Here is a 22,059-nt window from a genome sequence, read left to right on the forward strand (position 1 = left end):
GGTTTGGGTGCTGTTAATTATAGTAATTTCTAACTAAAGATAATTTATGCGCAGACATAGCAACGAATCTAGCTCATTGCATAACCCATTGAAAGTGCTTTTGTTCTTCTCTGGAAGCCCCCCCCCCCCCCCCCTTATGACCGCCATAAGTTACAGTGCTCTGATGGCGTTTTCATCTTTAGTATAGGCACTTCATTCATAGCAAGCGTAACAGAGCTGGCGGACGTAATTACTTCAAAGGAGTGTTTGAAATGGTGGTGCTGAAATGCGGTATGAACACTAGATATTACGACCCTAATTGAATTCTACAGCGCAGACGCTCTCGCCGGACAAACTCTTGGATACCTCAAATAGACGGAGTGTTATTTTGCCCAAATTTCGTTCATGGATTTCTCGGGGGCTTCGCACTGCAGTGTTACGATCGGATAGGCCTGATGCTCTTCATATTTCCTCCATTCAAGATTGAAGTTTTTATCGTCCCTGCCTGCGTCAGACCCAGCAGAGAAAGGACAGAAGAGCAACTAAGAAGATATCAACGCGAAATCTATGTGTGTCTGGCCAATAAGTAGACCTGCTATCAGATTGTAAGTAATTTGTACACCAGACGCAGATACTTGGCTAAGTTTTAAAACATAAAGTGATCAGGAAGACACTCCATAAAGCTTGCGTGCGATTTTAGATATCGTTCGATACAAGAGTTTATCAGATTGGTACAATGAGACATAGTCTAGACTATTCGATAACGAATTCTGAAGGCAATAGTGACATAGACTACTCGATGCCACTTATTACTGAAGCCAGATTACGTTTTGCAATATGGCTTTACATGTCACGTAAGACCATACAGAAGGCGGACTCATTAATGTATTTTTATTAAACTAAAAATCGATATGATCGATACGCAACACATTATTGTTCAAATCTTAGTGTAGCTTCGTAAACATATGGGAAATATACACTGTAAAAACATCGGTGTTAGATTTAACACCATGGGTGTTAAATCTAACACCGATCAAACTTCAATAGAGGACTACACCCACAGGTGTAGAAAATGCACTGTGATGGTGTTGAAAAGTGTTCACCTGACACTTCGTGGTGTTAATTTGACACTGTACCTGGTGTTATTTTGACACTTTACTGGTGTTAATTCAAAACTGACACCACTTGGTGTTGATTTGATATTTGTTGGTGTTAATATCAATGGTTTAACACCCGTCCAGCTTCAATAAGAGACCACACCAGCTGGTGTTACTGTGGTGTAAATTTATTTTCACATTTTTTCAAAAATCTACTATTTTAATGTAAAATTCTTGATCGTCTTGTTTAAATTAAAAATCAACAAGGAGTGCAGTTACTAAGAAACTCTTCAAAAATAGTTTTATGTTTGGAAATGACACCCGGAGGTGTTAATTTAACACCATAAATGAGCACCGAAAATTTAACACCAGCTCGGTGTTCACTATTTAACACCGGACTTTTTGCAGTGTAGCGTTGCAGCAAAACCGCCATTAATGCTGCTATTATCATGGAACATTCTTAAAGGGGAAGGCTAGTAACTGATCAGTGGGAATCAGTGGAAATGCTGGGAGATGATTGTTCCAATCCTTATGGGATTCATTCAAGAGTTCATTGTATATGTATTGTTGTGTGAAAATGATTTGCTTCAGAACGATCTCATATTCAAGGAATGTGCAGATTAATGCTCCGTCACTGACCAGGGACGCTAACCTGGAAGCATTAAACTGCACATTACTTGAACATGAGACCATTCTGAAGCAAATCATTTTCACACAACAATAGATATACAATGAACTCTTGAATGAATCCCATAAGAATTGGAACAATCATCTCCCAGCATTTCCACTGATTCCCACTGATCAGTTACTAGCCTTCCCCTTTAAATATAGGTCACTCCAGCACTCATAGTGATTTTGATGGATAGAGTAAATATATGTGTTTGATCATGATTACAGAACGGTTAAAGGGATATTGATGGATAGAGTTCGATCGACCCAGTATCAGAATTGTTTAGAATGAGTAAATCCACCTGTATTTTAGCGTTCTTAACAACCAAAGTACAATTCCTTGCTTTTTTTCAAGCTAGCGCATTTCATTGCTTGTCTGAAATAATAAGAGGATTTGATAGCTGATGAAATTTTTCCCAATATAATTTACATGGGTAATTGCAAAGTAGGATAGAAAAGGTTTTAAAGATTGTAGGTATTTTCAAAAAAAAATGCACAGACCTATGTATATTCTATTTTGCTTGCTTGCTTGCTTGATTCTGCTCTGTGATGTTATTAAAGTCAATTTGAGGATAGGGTGGCTTTCCTTTGCAAAAACACACAATTTGATAACTGGATGGGTTGTGAATCTACGTAAATTCTACGATAATTCAAGATACTACAAGACCATCATCGCGATCATGAATAAATATTGAAAGTCGTGATTTTCATTCCCCTTCATCTAATTCTACAACGTTTTTATGTGTATTTCACCATTCACCATGCATTGACGTTATGTTGCCTATCCATGTACTTTGGTTTGTTCGCCAGGCACAAGTGATCGGCACTTCTTATGTGGTACCGTTTTGTTTTGGCACCTGACATGGAAGTCGATGTAATCCTATTCAGATTCAAATCCATGTTATTAAAACCATCTCTGCCAACGTATACTTATTCAATATGTAGTATACACGTTTACGTAAATAAATAGCCACAAATTCAATGGGTCATTAGAAAAACAAAAACTTACTTGATGAATAAAATGTCCAGTAATCCTATATGATCATCGTCAAGAATAATTGCTGATAAAAAGGAACGTATAGAGACATGAATGACAACTGAATGAAAGTGAAAGAGTACTACTGTAGAGACTTAAAGAAGAAATTCATAGGAAATAATATCATATAAATTGACTGTTTTCCAACATTCAATGTTATTTTGATTAATTTCTGACATAAATCATGCAATACAGTTGTCTCTGCTGTGAATATAAGAATCTTTATTTTCATCAGATTTGAGCCCTGGAAGAAGTTCGATGCGGCTACGAAAAGTGCCAAATCTCTGACGTCACCACGTGTGTATGCAACCCAGTGAGATTTACGTATCTATAGGCAAACTGTGTGTACTTTTCAGGAAATTGGTGTGTAATTTGTTGTCAATCTAGAATAAATCGTCCGCCAAAACTATATATTCACGTCGTGAAATGTTTGTTTGTTTGTGTTCATTGGAATCATATTTTCCACCCATAAATTTACGGAAAAACAAAGTTTTATAAGCACAAAGCCTGTCGTCAGCTCAAGATTCACGATTGCCGTGATCAGCTGCTCCTTCGTACAACCACAACTTGCTGTTATTATTGACACAACAAATCGAACATTGTGGGGGAATTGCGTATAGCTGAGGTAATCTTACATACTCATGAAGGATGATAACTAAGTCAAAGAGCTGTAAGTGATTGGAAATCATTTTTACACCCATAAATTTACGGAAATACGACGTTTGAAAAGCACAAAACCTACCGTAATCAGCTCAAGATTCGCGATTGCCGTGATCAGGTGTACCTCCAAAATCTTTGAGTGATCCCTGAGGTCACTCCAGAATGAGTGAAAATGAGCATTTTCACTCAAAATTCACTCCAATTTCACTCTAAATTCTCTCTTTTTTGTATTCACTCCTTTAAGAGTGAATATTTTCACTCGATTTTTTTTAGAGAGTAAGGGAAAACAATTCTATTGATTTCCCCTGAATCTATTCGACCAAGAAAAAAAAAATCAAAATTCCAACCGTTGTTCTCGGTACAAAGGGGAAGGGATTGATGTGAGGTTATATAGCTTCTTTAATCTTTTTAACACACTCTGAGGTGAAATATTGTAAGATTTCATACATGACGTCGAAAGACATTATTCCTCAACCATGCAAATTTCGTGAAGTTTGCAATAGGGAATACACGACCTTTAAGCTGCAGGGTGAAGAATCATTCATATAATAAGCGTTGTATTTGCTAAAGTTTATTGTTTACCTCGAATCTACACTTAAGCATGGTATATTATTCATCAACATCACTAAAGTGAAGTGTGTAGGCCTACAGCTTTGTAAATCTCTACAAAAATCAAACATTCAAGTGCCCTTTCTGGTGTTTAATTGCACTTAAATTGTAAATTATGCAGAGGACTAACATTTACTGAGGCATATTTTTATGTCAATATAAGCGCATGAAGCGCTGGTGTGCTTGTAGATCAAATAGATCTGGAATCTGATGGGCTGCGATGTCTATTTAATGCGACGTTCCCACTATTTTGGGCGATCCGCTATGAATGCTATGACAGACCATTATTAGCTCATTGCAGAATTTTAGTGTATGTCTGTCACAATTTGCTCCACATTTGAAATCGTGGTCTTAATCGTGGAGTAGTCGTGGTGATCTTATCAGATCTTAAGGTCAGTCGTGGCAATCACGTTGATCGTAGACAACTTTTGAAACGTCCAAAACTTGTCTATAACGATTACTTATAGTAACGCGATTGCCCCGACAGACCGCAAGATCCGACAACATTCTGTCACCTTATCTAATACTTGAACAAAAGCATAGTACTCAGCAGAATTTTGCTTCTAAAATCAAATCGATTAGGAACAAACCAATTATAAGGGTAAGATAAAAAATATATGAAAATGTTTCTCCACGACAGACCGCAAGATCCGACAATATTCTGTCACCTTATCTAACACTTGAACAATACCATACTCAGCAGAATGTTTGCATCTAAAAATCGAATTGATTAGGAACAAACCAATTATAAAGGGTAAGATGAAAATATATGAAAATGTTTCTCCACGGCCTTAGAAAATCTGTTTGATATAGATAACGGTCGGTAAATTGAAAGGAGTGAAGGGTCGTCTTTTTTTCAGTTGGAATCACTTTAGCTATTTCAAAGGAATTGGAACATTTACATGTAGAAATAAATAACTGTAAATATATGTAAGAGGTGCGATTAAACTAGCAATAATTTTCTCTAAAAATACATTCCATCGGTCCTTTATAGCAGGTTGATTTACTATACTTCAGCCTTCTACTGATCTGTCTCCATCACCTTTTGTTGTACGTAAAGAAAACAAGAAAACAGAATGATTATTTTGTAAAAGTGTGGTGGAAGAGACTTTGTGAAATCTGTTTTAGAATTGTTTACCTTTTCCATGGTAATTCAGGGTCTATATCGGTAACGTGTTAAGTGTTTAATGCGTTAGATGTACCATTGTGTTCTTTGTTTTTATTATAGAATATACTATAAAAAGTGGTTTACTGTCATTTTTCTATGTGGTTATATTCACGGTTTGACATAACTATTCACGTTATTTGTATTGTTCTGAAATATTTGAGAATGATACATTTTTATGGCAAACGAATTAAACTATTCCATTTATTTCTGTATCATTTAAACTTGTCAAAATTTGGAACATGCTGAGTGTTGACTGCTATCCTTTACATTTCATTGCCTATTTTTATTGAACGCACGATTCACTTTGTGACCTTCTACGAAATTCATTTTTAGCTAATGGTATTCTTGAATGTATTAGTAAACATTCTTAATATTACAAAATACATCATGGTTTGCCTTATGTGCATCTCATACAATTTACGAAATCCTTACCAAAACCTTCCTGAATTAAATAGGATTTTAATAATTTAATATTGTCATTCGTTTCCTTCCTGTATAACCTCGTTGTTATATTTTTTTATCGTTCTGCTTTGATTCTAAATGTTGTGAGCTGGCAAGGGTGCGCATAAATTATGACAACATATCATGATAAAGTATACCACTGATCAAATTATTTACATGAATACTGTTAGAAAAAAATATCATCTAGAATTAGAAGGTCATCATTCGCCATCTATTTCTTTTTGACGGTAACTTTAATGACTGACACGTCGACCTGACCACAGAATCTTTTTCCTTAGTTGTTTTTGTTTGTGCATTGTTTTTTGTGTGTAACTGTTTCACATTGATATAGCTGATTCTGGGAGCATGCACTTGTCGGGGAAAAAGGCCTCGAGCCTCGGTGATCAAGTTTGCCTTTCCCTTCCCTTGCAACCAAAAGTATATGCACCTAAAAATCACCACATTCTTTATATCATGATTTTCTTCTTGAGTTTTATGTTGAAATGCAAATAAATGATAATGATAATGATGATGATATTAATAGTAATAATAATAATAATAATAATAATAATAATAATTTCCATCTCACCCTTACAGGTCGTGACGTCATCATGGCCGATAGTGCCAGGGACATCGCACTGAGAGTTGGCTGTGTTTTTATAGTCGCGATCATCTTCTACAGCGCGTTTGTACCCAAGAGCTATGATTTCAAACAAGAACAACCTAAATTTAAATGTAAGTTGACATGAAGTTACATGTATACATTGATCTCTGTTGTCTTTACTCCAGATTTTCTGCATTTCCACATATAGACATATAGATTGTCAACAGAATTATTAACAAATTGATTTAGAAATACCTGGAGATAGAGATGAATTTCCAACTTGCTGAGAATTGTTGACATCCTCTACGACATTCTTTTCACACTCTAGTCTTAACAAGACATGCAGTTTACTGTGTGGTTTAAAGACATTGAATGCATTGTGAATTACAGCGGGGCGGTTACGTATACTTGTACATTGACCCTTCACTCAGTACTGCCCCCCCCCCCCCAATGATAATGACAATAAAAAACAAAAAAAAAAAAAACAAACCAGCGGTCTATGAATGTGGTGTGTCAGTCCATTCATTTCATACCCTTCATAACCACTCATCCACTGTAAAATATGCGTTTTCTTCATGTTTCTCTCTCCCCCTACACACAGTTGATTACCGTCCTTTGGTTAGAACAGACGAAGTTGATGGCAGTGATTTTCAGACTGACGTAAGCACAAAAAGAATCCCGTTCCCGCGGGACTCTCTAGGGCGTACGAATCGAGTGGTTCGAAGGAAACCAAACGTCACTTCATTGTCCCCTGCCGTCTACAAGATGGCGAAACCAGTAAGTTTTGAAATATCCATCGCATTAATCAATGATGAATTCATTGTGTCTACCTACTGGAGGGAATGTTTGTACAGTTAACAGACAGTGGCTAAAGTTCGGGTTAACCAAAGCTCACTGCACTCTTTTCAAATGTCATGAAAGATAAGTCGTGTTGTGTTTTCGTTTTTCACAAAATATGCGTCAGGTCTCTCACACTTTGAAACTTTTAATAAATCAAATCAAATCAAATCAAAGTACATAAGCTTGAATGACAACATGCCGGACAGTGGATAGACGGCTGTATTTCAAAATGTTTACATCAGGTCTCGTTGAAAGCTTTCAATAAATCATATTTCATATCATATCATATTTCATATCATATCATATCATATCATAGTCATATCATATCATATCATATCATGTATATCATCCCATAGTCATGTCATGTCATATATCATATCATATTTTATCATAATATCAATTTGAGTGACAACCCTGTAGAAGAGATGCTGGTTTGTAGTCGTTGGGGCAACTTGAAACAAATCTGAATACATCTGTGAAGAAAATACTATGTGCATTTCTATTCTGAATTCTATCGTGTTGAAATTGTTGTCATAAAGGCACGTATATTTATGTTTTTGTGAGGGTCCTTTTATTAGTACCTGCAATTGATATGTTTCATTATTTCTAATGTGATATAATGTGAAGATAGAATGTGTGAATGTAATTTATACATTGTTTTAGCTTTCAATCTCCCCCTTTTCTGTTTCTTTTGTTGAGTTTTTTTTTTTTTTTTTTTTTTTTTGGGGGGGGGGGGGAGGGTAATCGCCATTCACCCCCTCTCATATTTTAACTCTCTGATATATTGATGTTTTTTGTATTTCAACAGCCATGACTGATTGTTATACCAATGATGCAACCTCACTCTTTTATCCCCTCTTTCTGCCAGACTTCCTCTCGCTTTATCTCCTCCCTCTCACATGGTGATTAATTTTTTTTTTTTGGTCAAAACAAATATGATAGTAATATTTGCAATAACATAGTGTGATTGTTTTCGCAACAATCAAGCAATTACGATGTATAGCGATTTTGATCTTCATTTAATACGTATGATATTATTATTATCGATGTTTATATTGATATATTTTTTACTAGTAAGCATAGGCATATTATGAAATAGCACATACCACATTATTCATTTTGATATTTTATTTGCTTTTCTTACTTCATGCATTGTTTATTGATACCTAAATAAACTGGAGGCAGGAGTTAATGTACTTTTGTGCTATAACCAGAAATTGAGAGTCTACTTTTAATTCAATGTTTGTTTGTTTTTTTTCATTTTGTATCCCTCTTTCTCTCTTCTCGCACTTTCATTCATCGCTCCTTCTATATCTGTCAATAAGTTTTCTACTTTCTCTCTCTCTCCGATGAAGTGAATGAGATTTTGTTTACTTTTTGGTTCTTATCACAATGAGAGTGAATATTTTTTTTTCTGTTTTGAAACATTAAAGGAAGTCAGAAGCCAGATTTATGTTTCATTTTTCTGTGTATCTGATGTTTTGACATAATTTATTTATTGATTAATTTTAGCTTGTACTTACGGGTAAGTCCATCAATTGTTTCATATACCTCAAAGTTTTTCAGTGAGTTATCCAGTGTAATTTTAAATAATTGTGAAGTATAAACAGCAATTCAGCCGGCTGGCTGCTATGATTTACTGTGTGTGTTTCCTAATCAATAAACCACTTCAATTCAATTCAATTCAATTCAATTCAATTCAATTCAATTCAATTGAATACAATTCAATTCAATTCAAATCCATTCAACATCCCGCACAGTGGATACACGACTGTAATTTCAAAACTTTGGGAGAGATCGAACACCACTTTTTTTTCTTTCACTTTCAGTTTTGGATGAAATTTTCAGGGTTTTTTTTCTCTCCTTCCTTTTTCTCTGAAAACGAAGGTGTTCGATAAATTGCCAGACGAGTACCTGCCTGGTTACAAGAGTTCCTGCTGGAAGGTAGAGGGCGCTAGACAGAATACTATCAGATGCTTGCCCTATTTCTACATTGTGGGCATGCCCAAGTGTGGGACAAGCGACCTTTGGATGAAGATAGTCCATCATCCCCAAGTCGTGTCATACAGAGTAGTCAAGGAGCCTCATTGGTGGACAAGAAGGCGATGTAAGTTAAATTATGGAGCTCAATATTTGAGGCAGCAACCTCATGCAGTGCCAAAGCAAGATTGGATTATTTTTGCATTTTTTTTAGAGCGCTGTCATTAGCTGCTGCCACTGTATCAGGGGGCTCTCACCTTGCCTCCTGATTATGTGTTTTATGTACTTGTACTTGGACTGTTTCACTACCAAGGTTGTTGTGGTGAGGTTGTCAACCTGCTAGACCGAATTCAGACATTTTCATGAGTGGATAATGTTGTATCTTCGCAAAGTTTTTGGTGCATTTCTTCACTTGCCTACTTGGCTTGCAAGTGCTGCATGGCAGTAGCTCAGCAGCTTCTCTGGGACAGCAGTCACAAGCAACAATAGGAGTATACAACTTGACTGACCATCTCAACAAAGAGCTGTACCCAGGAACTTTTGTTTGCTGCAGGAGGTATGCTGTACTTCATTGCCCCCTCACAATGGCTGATGATCATGGCTGTGGGCTACAGTACTCAAGGTCAAGCCTCATCGCTTTGAGACATAATGACTCTAAACTTGCACTGCTACCCAGTGTGGTGTCTGTGTTGAAGGAATATGGCATTTTTAAATGCCGAGGGCGGCGTGCGGGACAAAGAAGTTACTCGACGAAAGAAATTTGCATGTTCCACTGGAGTTGAGCCATTGCGAGTGATTATTGATGAAAACTGTGATGACACAAAGTTGCTGACAGTATGCCACTGGAATGCACGGTCGCTGAAAAACAAATCACTAATCCTGGCTGACTATGTTATTAGTCATGACGTAGATATTATGCTCCTCACTAAAACGTGGCTGACAGATGAAGACGATGCCATAATACAGGAGATAACACCACCAGGATACGTATACTTCAATGTTCCGCGTCAGGTTGGTAGAGGAGGTGGAGTTGGTGCTATTTGTAGGTCACAACTCGGACTTCGTCGTGTCCCTTTGGAAAAGGAGTATGACACTCTGGAATGCTGCATAATAACAAATAAATGCAGATCTATGAATTTCATAGTTGTCTATCGACCTTCCCCTTCCCGCCAAAATGGTCTAAAAACTTCTGAATTTCTGGCTGATCTTGACGATTTCATTGACATATTTGACCATCTCCCAGGAAAATCGTTGCTGCTTGGCGACATGAATGTTCACTTTGACTGCCCATCAAGATCTGATGTTCTTCGCATCAAACGCTCTCTGCAGTCAACTTGACTAAGACAGTATGTTACCAAAGCAACACACAGACGAGGACACATTCTTGATATAGTGATTGCTAGAGATGATGATAACCTCATAAAGTCTCTTTCTGTTGATCCAGATCTCATGTCCGACCATGCGGCAATCAGTTGCAAAATAAATTGCGACAAACCGCCTGTGCAACAAAAGACAAAACAGTATCGCAAATTCGCTCGTATAGATCAGATGTCTTTTGCGCAAGACTTAAGCTCAGGATTAGAGGGGTCAAGTGACATCAAAGACCTCAATGACAACATCCAGTCATTCGATAAGATCCTTGTCTCTGTTCTGGACGCTCATGCTCCTGTTTGTGAGAGTAAAGTTACTGTCCGTCACAAGCCAAAGTGGTACAATGTTGATGTGCAGCAGGCTAAGAGAGAACAGAGGAGACAAGAAAGGAAACTCCGCATTTCATTAAAGTCTAATCCAGATTGTGATAAGACACCATATTTGGAAGCTAAATCACATATGGCAAAAACACTCCTGGAGGCAAAGGTATCATACTACAGAAGTGTGTTTGGAAGCAGTTCCCCTGAGGAGGTATTTAGAACACTTCAAGGCCTTTTGAATAAGGAACAACGCTTTCTTCCTGATGTTGACTCTTCTGAACAGTTGGCTAGATCATTTGCAATATTCTGCTCAAACAAAATCAAACACATTCAGAATTACATTGATGACCTGAATATATCGTCTGATCAATCTGATATGTCAGGTCTGCGTTCACCTGATGTGAGTCTACCACAGTTTCATCCTGTAACGCCGGATGAAGTCAAGAAGTTCGCCACCAACTCCTCGAACAAGACTTGCCATCTTGATCCTATACCAACTTGACTCCTGAAGCATCATCTCGAGATTCTACTACCAAGACTGACAAAAATCATCAATGAGTCGCTGACATCAGGACTATTTCCACCATGTCTTGGATCAGCATCTATCACCCCAATTCTGAAGAAACCAAACTTGGACAAAAATGAGCTAAAGAACTCACAGGCCTCTCCTCAATATTCGGTTTCTGGCGAAGCTAATCGAGAAAGCAGTGTCCAAGCAATTGACAGGATACATTGATGAGTTGAATCATAGCATGGAGACAGCGCTCCTGTATCTCCAAAATGACTTCTTACAGGCACTTGACAACCGGAAGGCAGTATTTGTTCTCTCCCATGACCTGTCGTCAGCCTTCGACACGCTGGATCATTCATTGTTGTTGTCCAGAATGGAAGAAGTTTATGGTGTAACAGACCTTGCTTTGAATTGGCTCAAGACGTATCTCGCTCATAGAAGGTCCCACGTGCGAATTGATGGCGAGTCATCAGTAGATGTTCCACTTGAATTTGGAGTCCCACAGGGCTCGGTGATGGGTCCTCTCCTGTTTACGTTGTATCTCAAACCCGTAGCTGATATTTATGATAGGCATAACGTTCGTTATCACATGTATGCAGATGACATACAAATCTACCCGACTTGTGACCCATCTCAAAGAGACGATGTAAACCAGACATCAAGGAAGCTTCTGCTCATGACGCAGTGAGAGCACTCGTACTCTCCAGACTAGATTACTGTAATAGTTTATCTTATGGCACTACATCACAAAATATCCAACGTTTACAGCTTCTCCAAAATCATGCTGCTAAATTAGTGTACAATAAGTCCTAGTTTGCCCGTGTGACACCCCTCATGAATGATCTGCATTGGCTTTCTATCTCTAAGAGAATTGAATTCAAGACTGCTACACTTGCATACAAAGCCCTCCATAATGAAGTACCAGTGTATCTTTCTGAGCTCCTCCACATCCGCCAGTCAACTTATAACCTTAGGTCCACCACACGTATTGTGCTAACTACCCCAAGAACCCGAACTAAAGCCGGAAGTCGCGCCTTCAGTACTGCAGCACCTAAATCCTGGAACAGTCTCCCTACAAATGTCCAATCAGCAGTTAACACAGATTAATTCAAAAAACTGTTGAAAACTTGTTTGTTCCAGAAGTAAGGCCTTCACTGCTAGTGATCATTGTTTATTTGATTTGCTTTGTACTTTCTCTGTTTTGTTTTGTAAATACTGTTGATTTTTTGCATTTTGTTACAATTGTTGAAGCGCTTTGTGTCTGTTTAGAAAAAGCGCTATATAAATATTGGTTATTATTATTATTATTAGAGAGAGAGGGAGATAAGATTATGAAGATAGATAAGATACAGAGGTGGCTAGATGGACACGATATATCATATATATAATATATATATAATATGTATATATATAAGACATATATATATATATATATATATATTAATTCTTTATTCGAATTTCGTTTAATGCCACAAAATTCACATTCACACACGCAAAAAAACCCCACAAAACAGAACATTGCACAAAAACAATATATACGCAGGAATGCATAATGTTCATACACACACACACACATACACACATGCGCGTACACAATCATTATACTATATATTACATACATACATGTATACATATTCATTCATATTATATTGTACATTATGTAACGAGAGATATTTTTTCATGTACATATTACTAATACATTATCATCGTTATTAATATGCTCATTAATATCAATCGAAATATCGTTACCATTACTAATGTCATTAGGTTTGCATGTGACTCTAAACACTCTTATTGGAATCTGATAATATAAGTCATTATGTAGAATGTATTACACATTAATTTTGTACTGTGTAATTGCTCTGCGGGTTTCTTATTCTCCATTACAAATGATTTGTAATGGTCCATTAACTAGATCGTTTTCTAATGGTTTTCTAGTGGTCCAGTGTGTCACTTGTCACATAGAGACCACTGGCCTCATAGTTTTTAATGGTCCATTAGAATTCTAATGGTTAAAATCTTGCATTTTTCTGACTTTGGATGACAATTCTAGCTCGTCATTCTGCTATGCGTTATATTCAGTCGTGTGATGATAATATTATACAAAATGATGCACAGGACAGAGTGGTTCGGTGGCAATACTGGATGCACGAGTTCAACTTTTGAACTGCTAAACCTACGAGCGCAGCAAGTGGGATTTAGATTGTTCCAAAGTTAAACAAGAGCATCCAACGCTCTTCGTTCCACGAAATAGACCTGTGCATCATTGGACCCCGTTTACAGTGTGGGGCTGGGCCGAACCCAGCTTCAATTGCGGGGCCGAGCCCCGCAATTTTGTCCGTTTACACTGCCTGGCTCGGCCGCGCTTTTAATTCAAACCTTTCCATATTTTGTCGTAGTGGCGCTCTGCTTGTAAACAAACGCAATTTGGTATAGTCTGGTTTTCAGACCCTTTGCCATCTGGATTCCGTGGCTAGGAAGTCGCCGTTCGGGCAAAGGCCTTTGCCGAAGGAAAAATCCTTTGCAGGACAAAACCTCCTTAAACTATACTAGCTTTCGACGTTGAGGGGGTTAATATCCTGAATAGCGAAATAGTACGGGCAGAGGGTTTGGAAGCTAGACTAAAATTGGCCGCGTATTTGGCCCAGTTTGCGTTTACCTTGAGAAAAGGCCGGGCCCGGCCGCGGCTGGGCCGCTGCCGAGACCACCTCCAGAGCGAGCCAAATGCGAGGCCAATTTTGGCCTTTTGCGCGTTTACACTGAAGCGGGGCTGGGCCGAGCCGCGGCCTCGCCTCGCACTGTAAACGGGGTCTTGGTTGTATAATGGGCCCGTAAATTCATGAAATTCAACCCCCCCCCCCTCAAATAATGCCTCCGGAACGCTTTTGCATTCGGATTTTACCGGACGCATGGCTAAGTGTGGATCAGTGAAAATCGATGCATGATATTTGATCAATAAGACTGCAGAGATTCTAAAGCCCATTTTATAACAATGCCAACAACAGCTTATGAGAAATATTTGATGTTGTGAATGCACAGTTTTTTCTTTCGACAGATGACGGAATCCCATTTGAACGATATCTAGAACGGTCCAGAGAAATGGTAACCCGGATTCTGCAAAACCAGTCTCTGAAAGGCGAACTAATGATAGGTGAGAATTAGTAAGGTTACATGCAACAACAGGTTTGACAACAAATATTGTATGAACAATATTGATGGCTGGGTGATGTTCCTTCTTCCGAAGTTTCGTACATCAGAAAAATGCAAATAAGTTAATTTCTTTTTCCGGAGGTTCGTCATGCCGAAACACACCAATTTCGAATGCCTAAATGTCCGTAATCCGACGATGACATAGGTCTGTTAATCCGAAGATTTGTGGCATTATCATGAAGGTTCGTAGATCTGAAAATGAAAGAAAGGTGCGTAACCCCTACTAACAAGTCTTTAAAACTTTACGTACCCTTTTTAAATTTTCCTTGCCGCGAAGCCATTCATCACACAACGCGTGAGAAGGGTGCATGATTCACACACACACACACACACACACACACAATCCTCGAGGTATACAGACAATGAAATAACATCAAGTACCCTTCATTTTGCTATTGCCACTGCAAAAACAACACATTTTTCTCACCTGGAGATGAACGTTTTGCTAAAATAAAAATTGAAAAAGAATAAAAGACGAATTGCACAATAGATACAGTGCAGCTAGGCTTTTCAAGGAGATGGGTGGGTATGTCTTACTCAAGTGGTCCTTTTAACCCAACTTTACTTAAATTTCTGAATATATAATGACAGGTTGGTGTACCCTACAAAGAATTTATATTTCCCAACATACATTGACATACCTTGCTTTAATTGGTTAATTGAATACTGGCCCTGAATCCTTTCGCAGAAAGCTGCGTGTGAAACAATAATCAGGCCTAATTTTTGTGATATCAGAGTTAGATATTAAACAATTGGAGTCAAACAATTGCGACACGCATTGGATTTTTGACGTTTGGCCATCAACCCAAATCACATCCAACAGTGTCAGGATATTATGTGGTCGGTCACGTGTGACAAATTTGTTCTCGCTTTTGGACCTAACAGGTGATGGGTCCGCCTCAACCATGTGGGACAATAGAAAATGGAGGGCGCTGTTCGGGGACCTGTATGAAGGACCGCCACATGTGATGGCTGACGTCATACGGGCAGTGCAGCCTGAGGCTCGACTGATTGCGATTCTCCGCGACCCAGTGTCGAGGTTGTGCATCACAATTGAGCCGTTTACTGTATTAAAGCATGACTGGCGTTGCGTTTTTTTTTTTTTTTGTTTTTTTTTTAAGGGGGGTGGGCAGTTTATATTTCTGGTGGCACTTCCGGGTTTAATCAGCTGACATGCACAAGACAAGGCTTAACGCACGTTTCTAATGTTACTTCTGAGTTCAATCAGCTGATAATCACCCCCCCCCCCCCAAAAAAAAGGTTTAACAGCATTTTCTGGTGCAAGAAAGTGTGTGTGTGTGTGGGGGGGGGGGTAGTTAGACCCCATGTTCCTATGCATTATGCAAACATGCAAGTATTGTCTTGTATTTTATCAGACTCTATTGGCCAAACTTTCATTCTCTTTTACCTCTCATTCTTTTTTTTTTCTGGTTCTATTCAACAATCTTATTTCAAACGTGGTCTTCCCCTTTAAGTATGCGAATTTGTATATCATTATAGTATATTTGTATATTATCATATTATAATGATAATAATAAGGTCTCATTCATCCAGGGTAGCCTCTTCAGTGTTGCCACTGCTCTACCAGAGGGCCCTGACATTATTATTACCCCAGCGTTGCCATATTGTATAACGCCACTACTATATGCTTTTGTGTTTTATTTGCCGAATAAATGACCTAATTGGCCTCAGTCAATCAATCAATCAATCAATCAATCAATCAGTTTATTGTAATGTCAGTGGCGTCTTAACACGATGCTACTAAGTGAGCTGTATATAGGTCTTACATCCTCATCCAGTTCGAGGTGGTGCATCGTAGTCTTAGGCGCGCTAAATCTCTTCCAGCCGATGGCGACGCGTCTGAAAAAAAAAATGGTAAACCAGTTCTGAACATGGTGATGATGAAACGATCATTAAGTCAAGGTGATTTATTGTGTTCGATGAAAGCTAAACGCTGACATAACCAATTGCGATGTAGGCCTACTTGTTTTATATGTCCTTGGAATGTGCATTTGAAATCTTACAGTTTACTGCTTTAGTTGTTGGGTGCGTTTGAGTGTGTGTGCATGCGCGCGCGCGTGTATTTGTGTGTGTGTGTGCCCTTCTGTCTGTGCGTGTGCGCATGAATGTGCACTTTTCAATTTAATCGATGATTGTATAACAATCCTAACTTTCTGTGGAAAAAGACAATTTGAACTACGTTTTATTAACTTAAATCTTTTGCAACAAGAAGTCATTTTTTTTTAATGTTTTTCCCCCTATTTCTAGATTATATTCCGACTATTTGTTCTTCAATCGCCACACCAGTCCCGAAGAATTTCATCACTGCATAGTGACGGCGGTTTCGTTATTCCGAAACTGTACGACGTACGCGAGTGCGCGAGCATGTGTGTACGATGGGCAGTTGTCTTGGAGAAAACAAATCCACGTGGTAATACTTTCAGCCGATGAGAATGTGCTAGTATTACAGTGGGCGTGACTTTGAATGCATTGTAGTTGAGATACAGCTAACGCATACGTTTACTGTCGCACTCGCAGCAATATCTCATAGTTTAAATGAGAAGAACGAAACGGAGGCTATTTCTGCATGTGGGGTACATAATACCTTGTCTGAAATCATGCAAGACTGGCGTGCATGAGGTGTTTTGTAGGGCACTTATCACATTGATTTCCTTAGGAAAGAATCCTTACTACAATTCACAACCCTGCACTATAACGAAAACAGTGAAGGTCGTGTAATAAATACCAATTATGTTAATCTTGCAATAGTAGGCCTATATGTAATGAACAAATTATTTTTGTGACATATCCTACGTGATTTACTTGTTATGAGTGATGGTGTTGATAATGAACAAAATAACACCTTAAAAAGACATGATAATCCATGCGACATTGATTAAATTTTTCACAACCGATTGATTTTACTCCTTGTGTGTTTATAACCATTGTTCTCGGTCCATGACAAAAGAGCTAAGAAAGGAGTATAAAAGGGAAAGTGTATTGCATCCAGTAAAACAGTTTATAGCAAAACCACAGAGAAAGGGGACTGTATCGTCGTTTTGAAAATGAGTCGTCCTCTGTGAACAAGATCTGATTGTGACTCATCGAATCGTTATAACGCCTTCCACTATCAAAAAGAAAATAAATTCAACCGTAGATATTGTTGTTTTGATAAAACAACTCTTTCTTCGGAAACTTGTGCCTGTTTCTTCCTTCTTAACCGCGCACAATTCGCAAACTTGTCGAAAGTGGATCGCAGTGAGAGTTTTATTCTTTATTGTATGATATTTTGTCAGGGGGAATTATAGAAGTTTCGGAAGAAGTCATATTTCATAGACTGCTTCGGAGAAGATGACCCCCCCCCCAAAAAAAAAAAAAAAAAAAAAAAAGAGATCCGCCTTAACTTTAAGATATTTGATTTGATTCCATTATCCAATTAATACTTTTCACACTGCTCTTTATCTTAAGCTTGGAATGTGGTCTTTAAAGCACTCATCACTTCATCGGCCCGCCTCTTAGCTATGTTCCTATTTTTATTTTTCCTTCCATATTGTAACAGCGACTTCTTTTAGGAATCTACGTTGTATACATCCGAGATTGGTTGCGGGTGTTCCCCCAACACCAGCTGATGATCCTACGCCTCGATGACTGGCATGTCAACTGCACGAACCTTTTACCCGACATCTTTGAATTTCTTCAGTTAGGTGAGTGCTTCATTACCTGAGATTTTATAAAATCGTCACATTTATCATCGTTTACATCCAAGATGATAGAATTAGTCGCTGTAAGATGATAATGATAGTAATAAGCACGAATTTTCAAAGGAGAGAAAACATAGGCCTATACATTTTTTTTTTACTGCACGGTGAGAGCCCTGATGCATAGTCAATATTACAAATTACATACTTAAATTTCTAATTTGTAAAGAATGTAATGACGTTAGACTTCTCACATGTAGAGACTGATTATTCCTCAGCATGGTGTCGTCACTACTCTCTAAAAATCTCATGTAATGGCTAGACGAAGAGAAAGGCAGAGGCAAAATACAATTACAACCGCAGTAATACGTTCTTTCTTGTTTTATTTATTTTTTTGTTTATTTGTTTTGCGCAAATGAGCTTATGACAACGTTCAAAATTGCTCGACGCATGATTTCATTTTCATATGTTATTTTCGATATATGTGCTCCATACGTTCTAGCCACGATTTCTCACATTATGAGTGATGAAGTTATAGTATTGATATGCATGAGTAACACCAAAAAAGCTCCTCGGTAGACTACTTAATGTAATATACAACCTGCCTATTTCAAGCAGTTCCCTTTGAACCTTTAAATCGAATAACTAAACAAGGATGCGCCACATTCCTCGTAAGCAGAACGTATTTATTATGCGATGACAGGTCTGCGGAAAGGAGTCACGGTAGAATGTTATCATAATTGTTATATTTGTTCCAGGTTGAAAAAGGTTTTAACATCACGGGTGACCCATGTCCCCACAAAACAATGATTACATTGTATCGAAGAGTAAAAAAACAAACACACACACACACACACACACACAAACAAAACATGTTGAAGTAAGGAGGTTCTACAGTGGACTCCCGTTATAACGAAGTCCTCGGGACCGGAAGTTTTCTTCTGTTATATCGAAATTTCGGTGTAACCGAACAAATAAACAGTTAAAAAAAAAAATAGAGCCCATACTTTTGCGACCTGGATATTCATTTCGTTGTAACCGGATTTCGTTATAACGTGTTCGTTATTACGGGAGTGCAATGTAGTACCGCTTTGGTTGAAACAGGGAGGTGGGAAGAGAACATCCCCCTGGTTGAATATACACTATGGTGTCAGTATTTTTTTTTCTCTCTCTAATAGAGCGTTTGTCCAGTCGTCGTGTGCAAGAAATCTGCGCATCGAAGCCAAGAAACTCGAACAAGAAGAAGGTCGAAGCTGTAGGGCCAATGTTCCCAAAGACAGAGCGAATATTGAGGGATTTCTATGCGAACTGGAACAGGGAACTAAGCCAGTTACTCGATAACAATCTCTATATGTGGCAATGATACCGTCTTCTCAACCTTTCCAACCCAGGCTGAAGAAGAGCTTACGGAGAGGTGCGGGTGTTTAAAACACTCCGATAGGAACTCTGCGTGTCGAACATGTCGAAGCCAAGATAAATAAAACAACAAGAACAAAGTTGAAGTATTAAAGCAGCAAAGATAAACTTGTGTGCTGAGGGATTTCCTATGAGTATTTGGAACAGGGAACTAAGCGAGTTACTCAATAACAATCTCTCTATGTGGTAATGATACAAACTTCTCAGCACTCCCCACCCACACTGGGGAGAGGTTGCGGAGGTGTATGGGTGTTTAAAACACTCAAATAGGCAATATGCGCGTTGGAATTGTCAAAACCAATTACAAGACCGAAGATGAAGCTGCAGAGAGAATAACTTTACACTACCAAAGACAGACCGTGTGCTGAGGGATTTCTATGAGTATTGGAACATGGAACTGAGCGACACATATTCCATATTACTCTCTTTATGTGGAAATCGATACGACCACAAATGGACCCATATACTTAACGATGGATTTTCAACAAATTCAACCATTTTGAAGTACGAGATTAGCCGCCACCGGACTATGCGCATCTTCATGAGTACATACAGATGTACAAAAATAACGATTTAATAATAATCATGCAGTGCCACTGACAAAGGAACAGTTTCCCTAATCTCAGTCTTAGTTGGCTGATGCGCCTTTTCAGAATGATGGAAATGCTTTTGAATAAACGCCAATGATGAGAAGCAGCAAACCACAGACACAGTCAGAACATGAATTTATTCGTGTCATTGGATGCGAAATTACCGATTCGCTGGCTATCGCTCACAATCATATCATGTGGGGGCGCTTTGGCATAGTGGATAAGACTCCCGACTCCCGATCGGAGGACCCGAGTTCGAATCCCGCCCAGCGCTTAAACGTCCGTGGACAAGATGTTTTACCCACCATGTCCCTCTCGACCCAGGTGTATGAATGTGTGGGTACTTGGCAACGCTAGGGTAATGATAATAGCAGGGGCCTCTGGTAGAGCAGTGGTAATAGTGGAGAGGCTACCCTGGGTAAATATGACCTTATTATTATTATCATTATTGTATGACCTAGCCTAATAAGTAAGACATACATAGCCATAACTGCGAAACACAGCCCAAACGCCGAACGCGAACTATGTACAAGGAGCGCCCCGGGGTTAACATATATAGCCCCTTCCCTTGCTATCTTTTTTTACTCTGGAAGAAATGTGCGGAAAACGAGATAACAAATCATAATCAGTAAATCAAAGGTTGGCTTTCTATTTAAAAGTACCCGCACTTCGCTAATTTAGTGTCGGAGCAGTAATATCCCAACACCACAACTGCACATGCATTTTTCCTGATTTAAGACAGTTATCTTCTGTGCATTTAGTTTATAGATTTTTAAAGCTGCGTTGTGTTTTGCTCTGGCTTGCTGGCGGGGGAGATCATAAGATCAAACGCAGCGAAGAATGTCTTTTGTGACACTTTTGACGTAGACAGAGGCATGCATTAATCAACGAACTGACGAATGTTCATGTGTAGTAAGTACGTCCATGGACCACCTTAGCCCACCCAAACCCGATGACTGGAGAAGTTGCAGAGGTGTAGAGTAAAATACTCAATATGCGGCAGGGTGCCTATTTCTGGCATGGGCACTTTCATCATCATCAATAAAACAGCTAATAAACATCATGTGTGCTTAGTCCCACTTTAGAACACAAGCAGGAGTTACTCGCAAGTGTTATGGAAAGTGACACGTGATTGGGCCTTTTCATCAATGAATGAAATGGCCCTTGCCGCAAATAGGCACCCTGTACAAAGCCTGCCGCAAACAGGACAGGGTATTTTACTTTATATGTACGAACGTTAAAGTCCTGAAAAACTAACAACTGTTTTCAACGGGACGCATTTCAAATGCCTCATGGCAGAGGAATCCATCTTGAGCATTATTTGATGTGGTTATTTGGGCTGAATTGAATCTAGTTATTAGTGATTTTGATACTATATTTATAGTGCTATTATTATTCATTATCGTGAGTCCTCTCGACGTGTTTTATTTAGAACGTATAGTTCTAGACACCCATTTGAGATGCGCATGTATCATGTAAAAAAAAAAGAAAGAATGGAACTCTTTCCTAGCCTGTCATCATGGCCATTGATCCGGTCATGTTGATTAACACGAGTCAGACGTATGTGCAATAATTCCATAGACAGACCGCAGAATTTTTTTATCACATTGGATGGCAACTTATAGACTCTATAGATCTAATTATAGATTCTAGACCTATCCGACCTTTCAACAAAATCCGCCATTACTGCCGTGTCCCATCCGCGCACGCAATTTTGAATGCATGACTATAATTATACTCTGTAGGTAGAGTTAACTTACTTGTACTTACCAAAGATGTATCTAGGTGTAGAAATGACGTCAAAATATCAGGTATACAGGACTGCTAGAACGAATGCTAAATGTCGGAAGCTATCCGCCG

At 38.6% G+C, this 22,059-nt stretch overlaps 2 protein-coding genes across 4 annotated transcripts in view; both read left to right on the top strand.

Moving 5' to 3' along the window:
• The first annotated feature begins 211 nt into the window (after positions 1–211).
• Positions 212–19,556, top strand: LOC139733995 (carbohydrate sulfotransferase 15-like). The gene is made up of 9 exons (XM_071644802.1): positions 212–584; positions 6,257–6,394; positions 6,865–7,040; positions 8,991–9,210; positions 14,341–14,436; positions 15,381–15,534; positions 16,764–16,926; positions 18,055–18,199; positions 19,372–19,556. Exons 2-9 carry the CDS (start codon positions 6,271–6,273, stop codon positions 19,554–19,556), a joined length of 1,263 nt encoding a protein of 420 aa, XP_071500903.1. The 5' UTR covers positions 212–584; positions 6,257–6,270.
• A 722-nt stretch (positions 19,557–20,278) lies between these two features.
• Positions 20,279–22,059, top strand: part of LOC139734034 (uncharacterized) — a 95,871-nt gene continuing 94,090 nt past the window's right edge. For all 3 annotated transcript variants that reach the window (XM_071644841.1, XM_071644843.1, XM_071644842.1), the window contains exon 1: positions 20,279–20,617. The gene's annotated coding sequence lies outside the window, so the exon portion shown is untranslated. The remainder of the gene's footprint in view (positions 20,618–22,059) is intronic.

Source organism: Diadema antillarum, unplaced genomic scaffold, assembly GCF_040938485.1.
Source record: "Diadema antillarum isolate AM-2024a unplaced genomic scaffold, OU_Dant_1.0 seq00000507_RagTag, whole genome shotgun sequence".
NCBI classification, from domain to species: Eukaryota; Metazoa; Echinodermata; class Echinoidea; order Diadematoida; family Diadematidae; genus Diadema; species Diadema antillarum.

Excerpts from the sequence above, each read along its gene's own strand:
- LOC139733995 (XM_071644802.1), top strand. The coding sequence starts at position 6,271 with ATGGCCGATAGTGCCAGGGACATCGCACTGAGAGTTGGCTGTGTTTTT. Across the intron at positions 7,041-8,990 it reads TCTACAAGATGGCGAAACCA|GTGTTCGATAAATTGCCAGA; the intron begins GTAAGTTTTGAA and ends CTGAAAACGAAG. Across the intron at positions 14,437-15,380 it reads GAAAGGCGAACTAATGATAG|GTGATGGGTCCGCCTCAACC; the intron begins GTGAGAATTAGT and ends TGGACCTAACAG.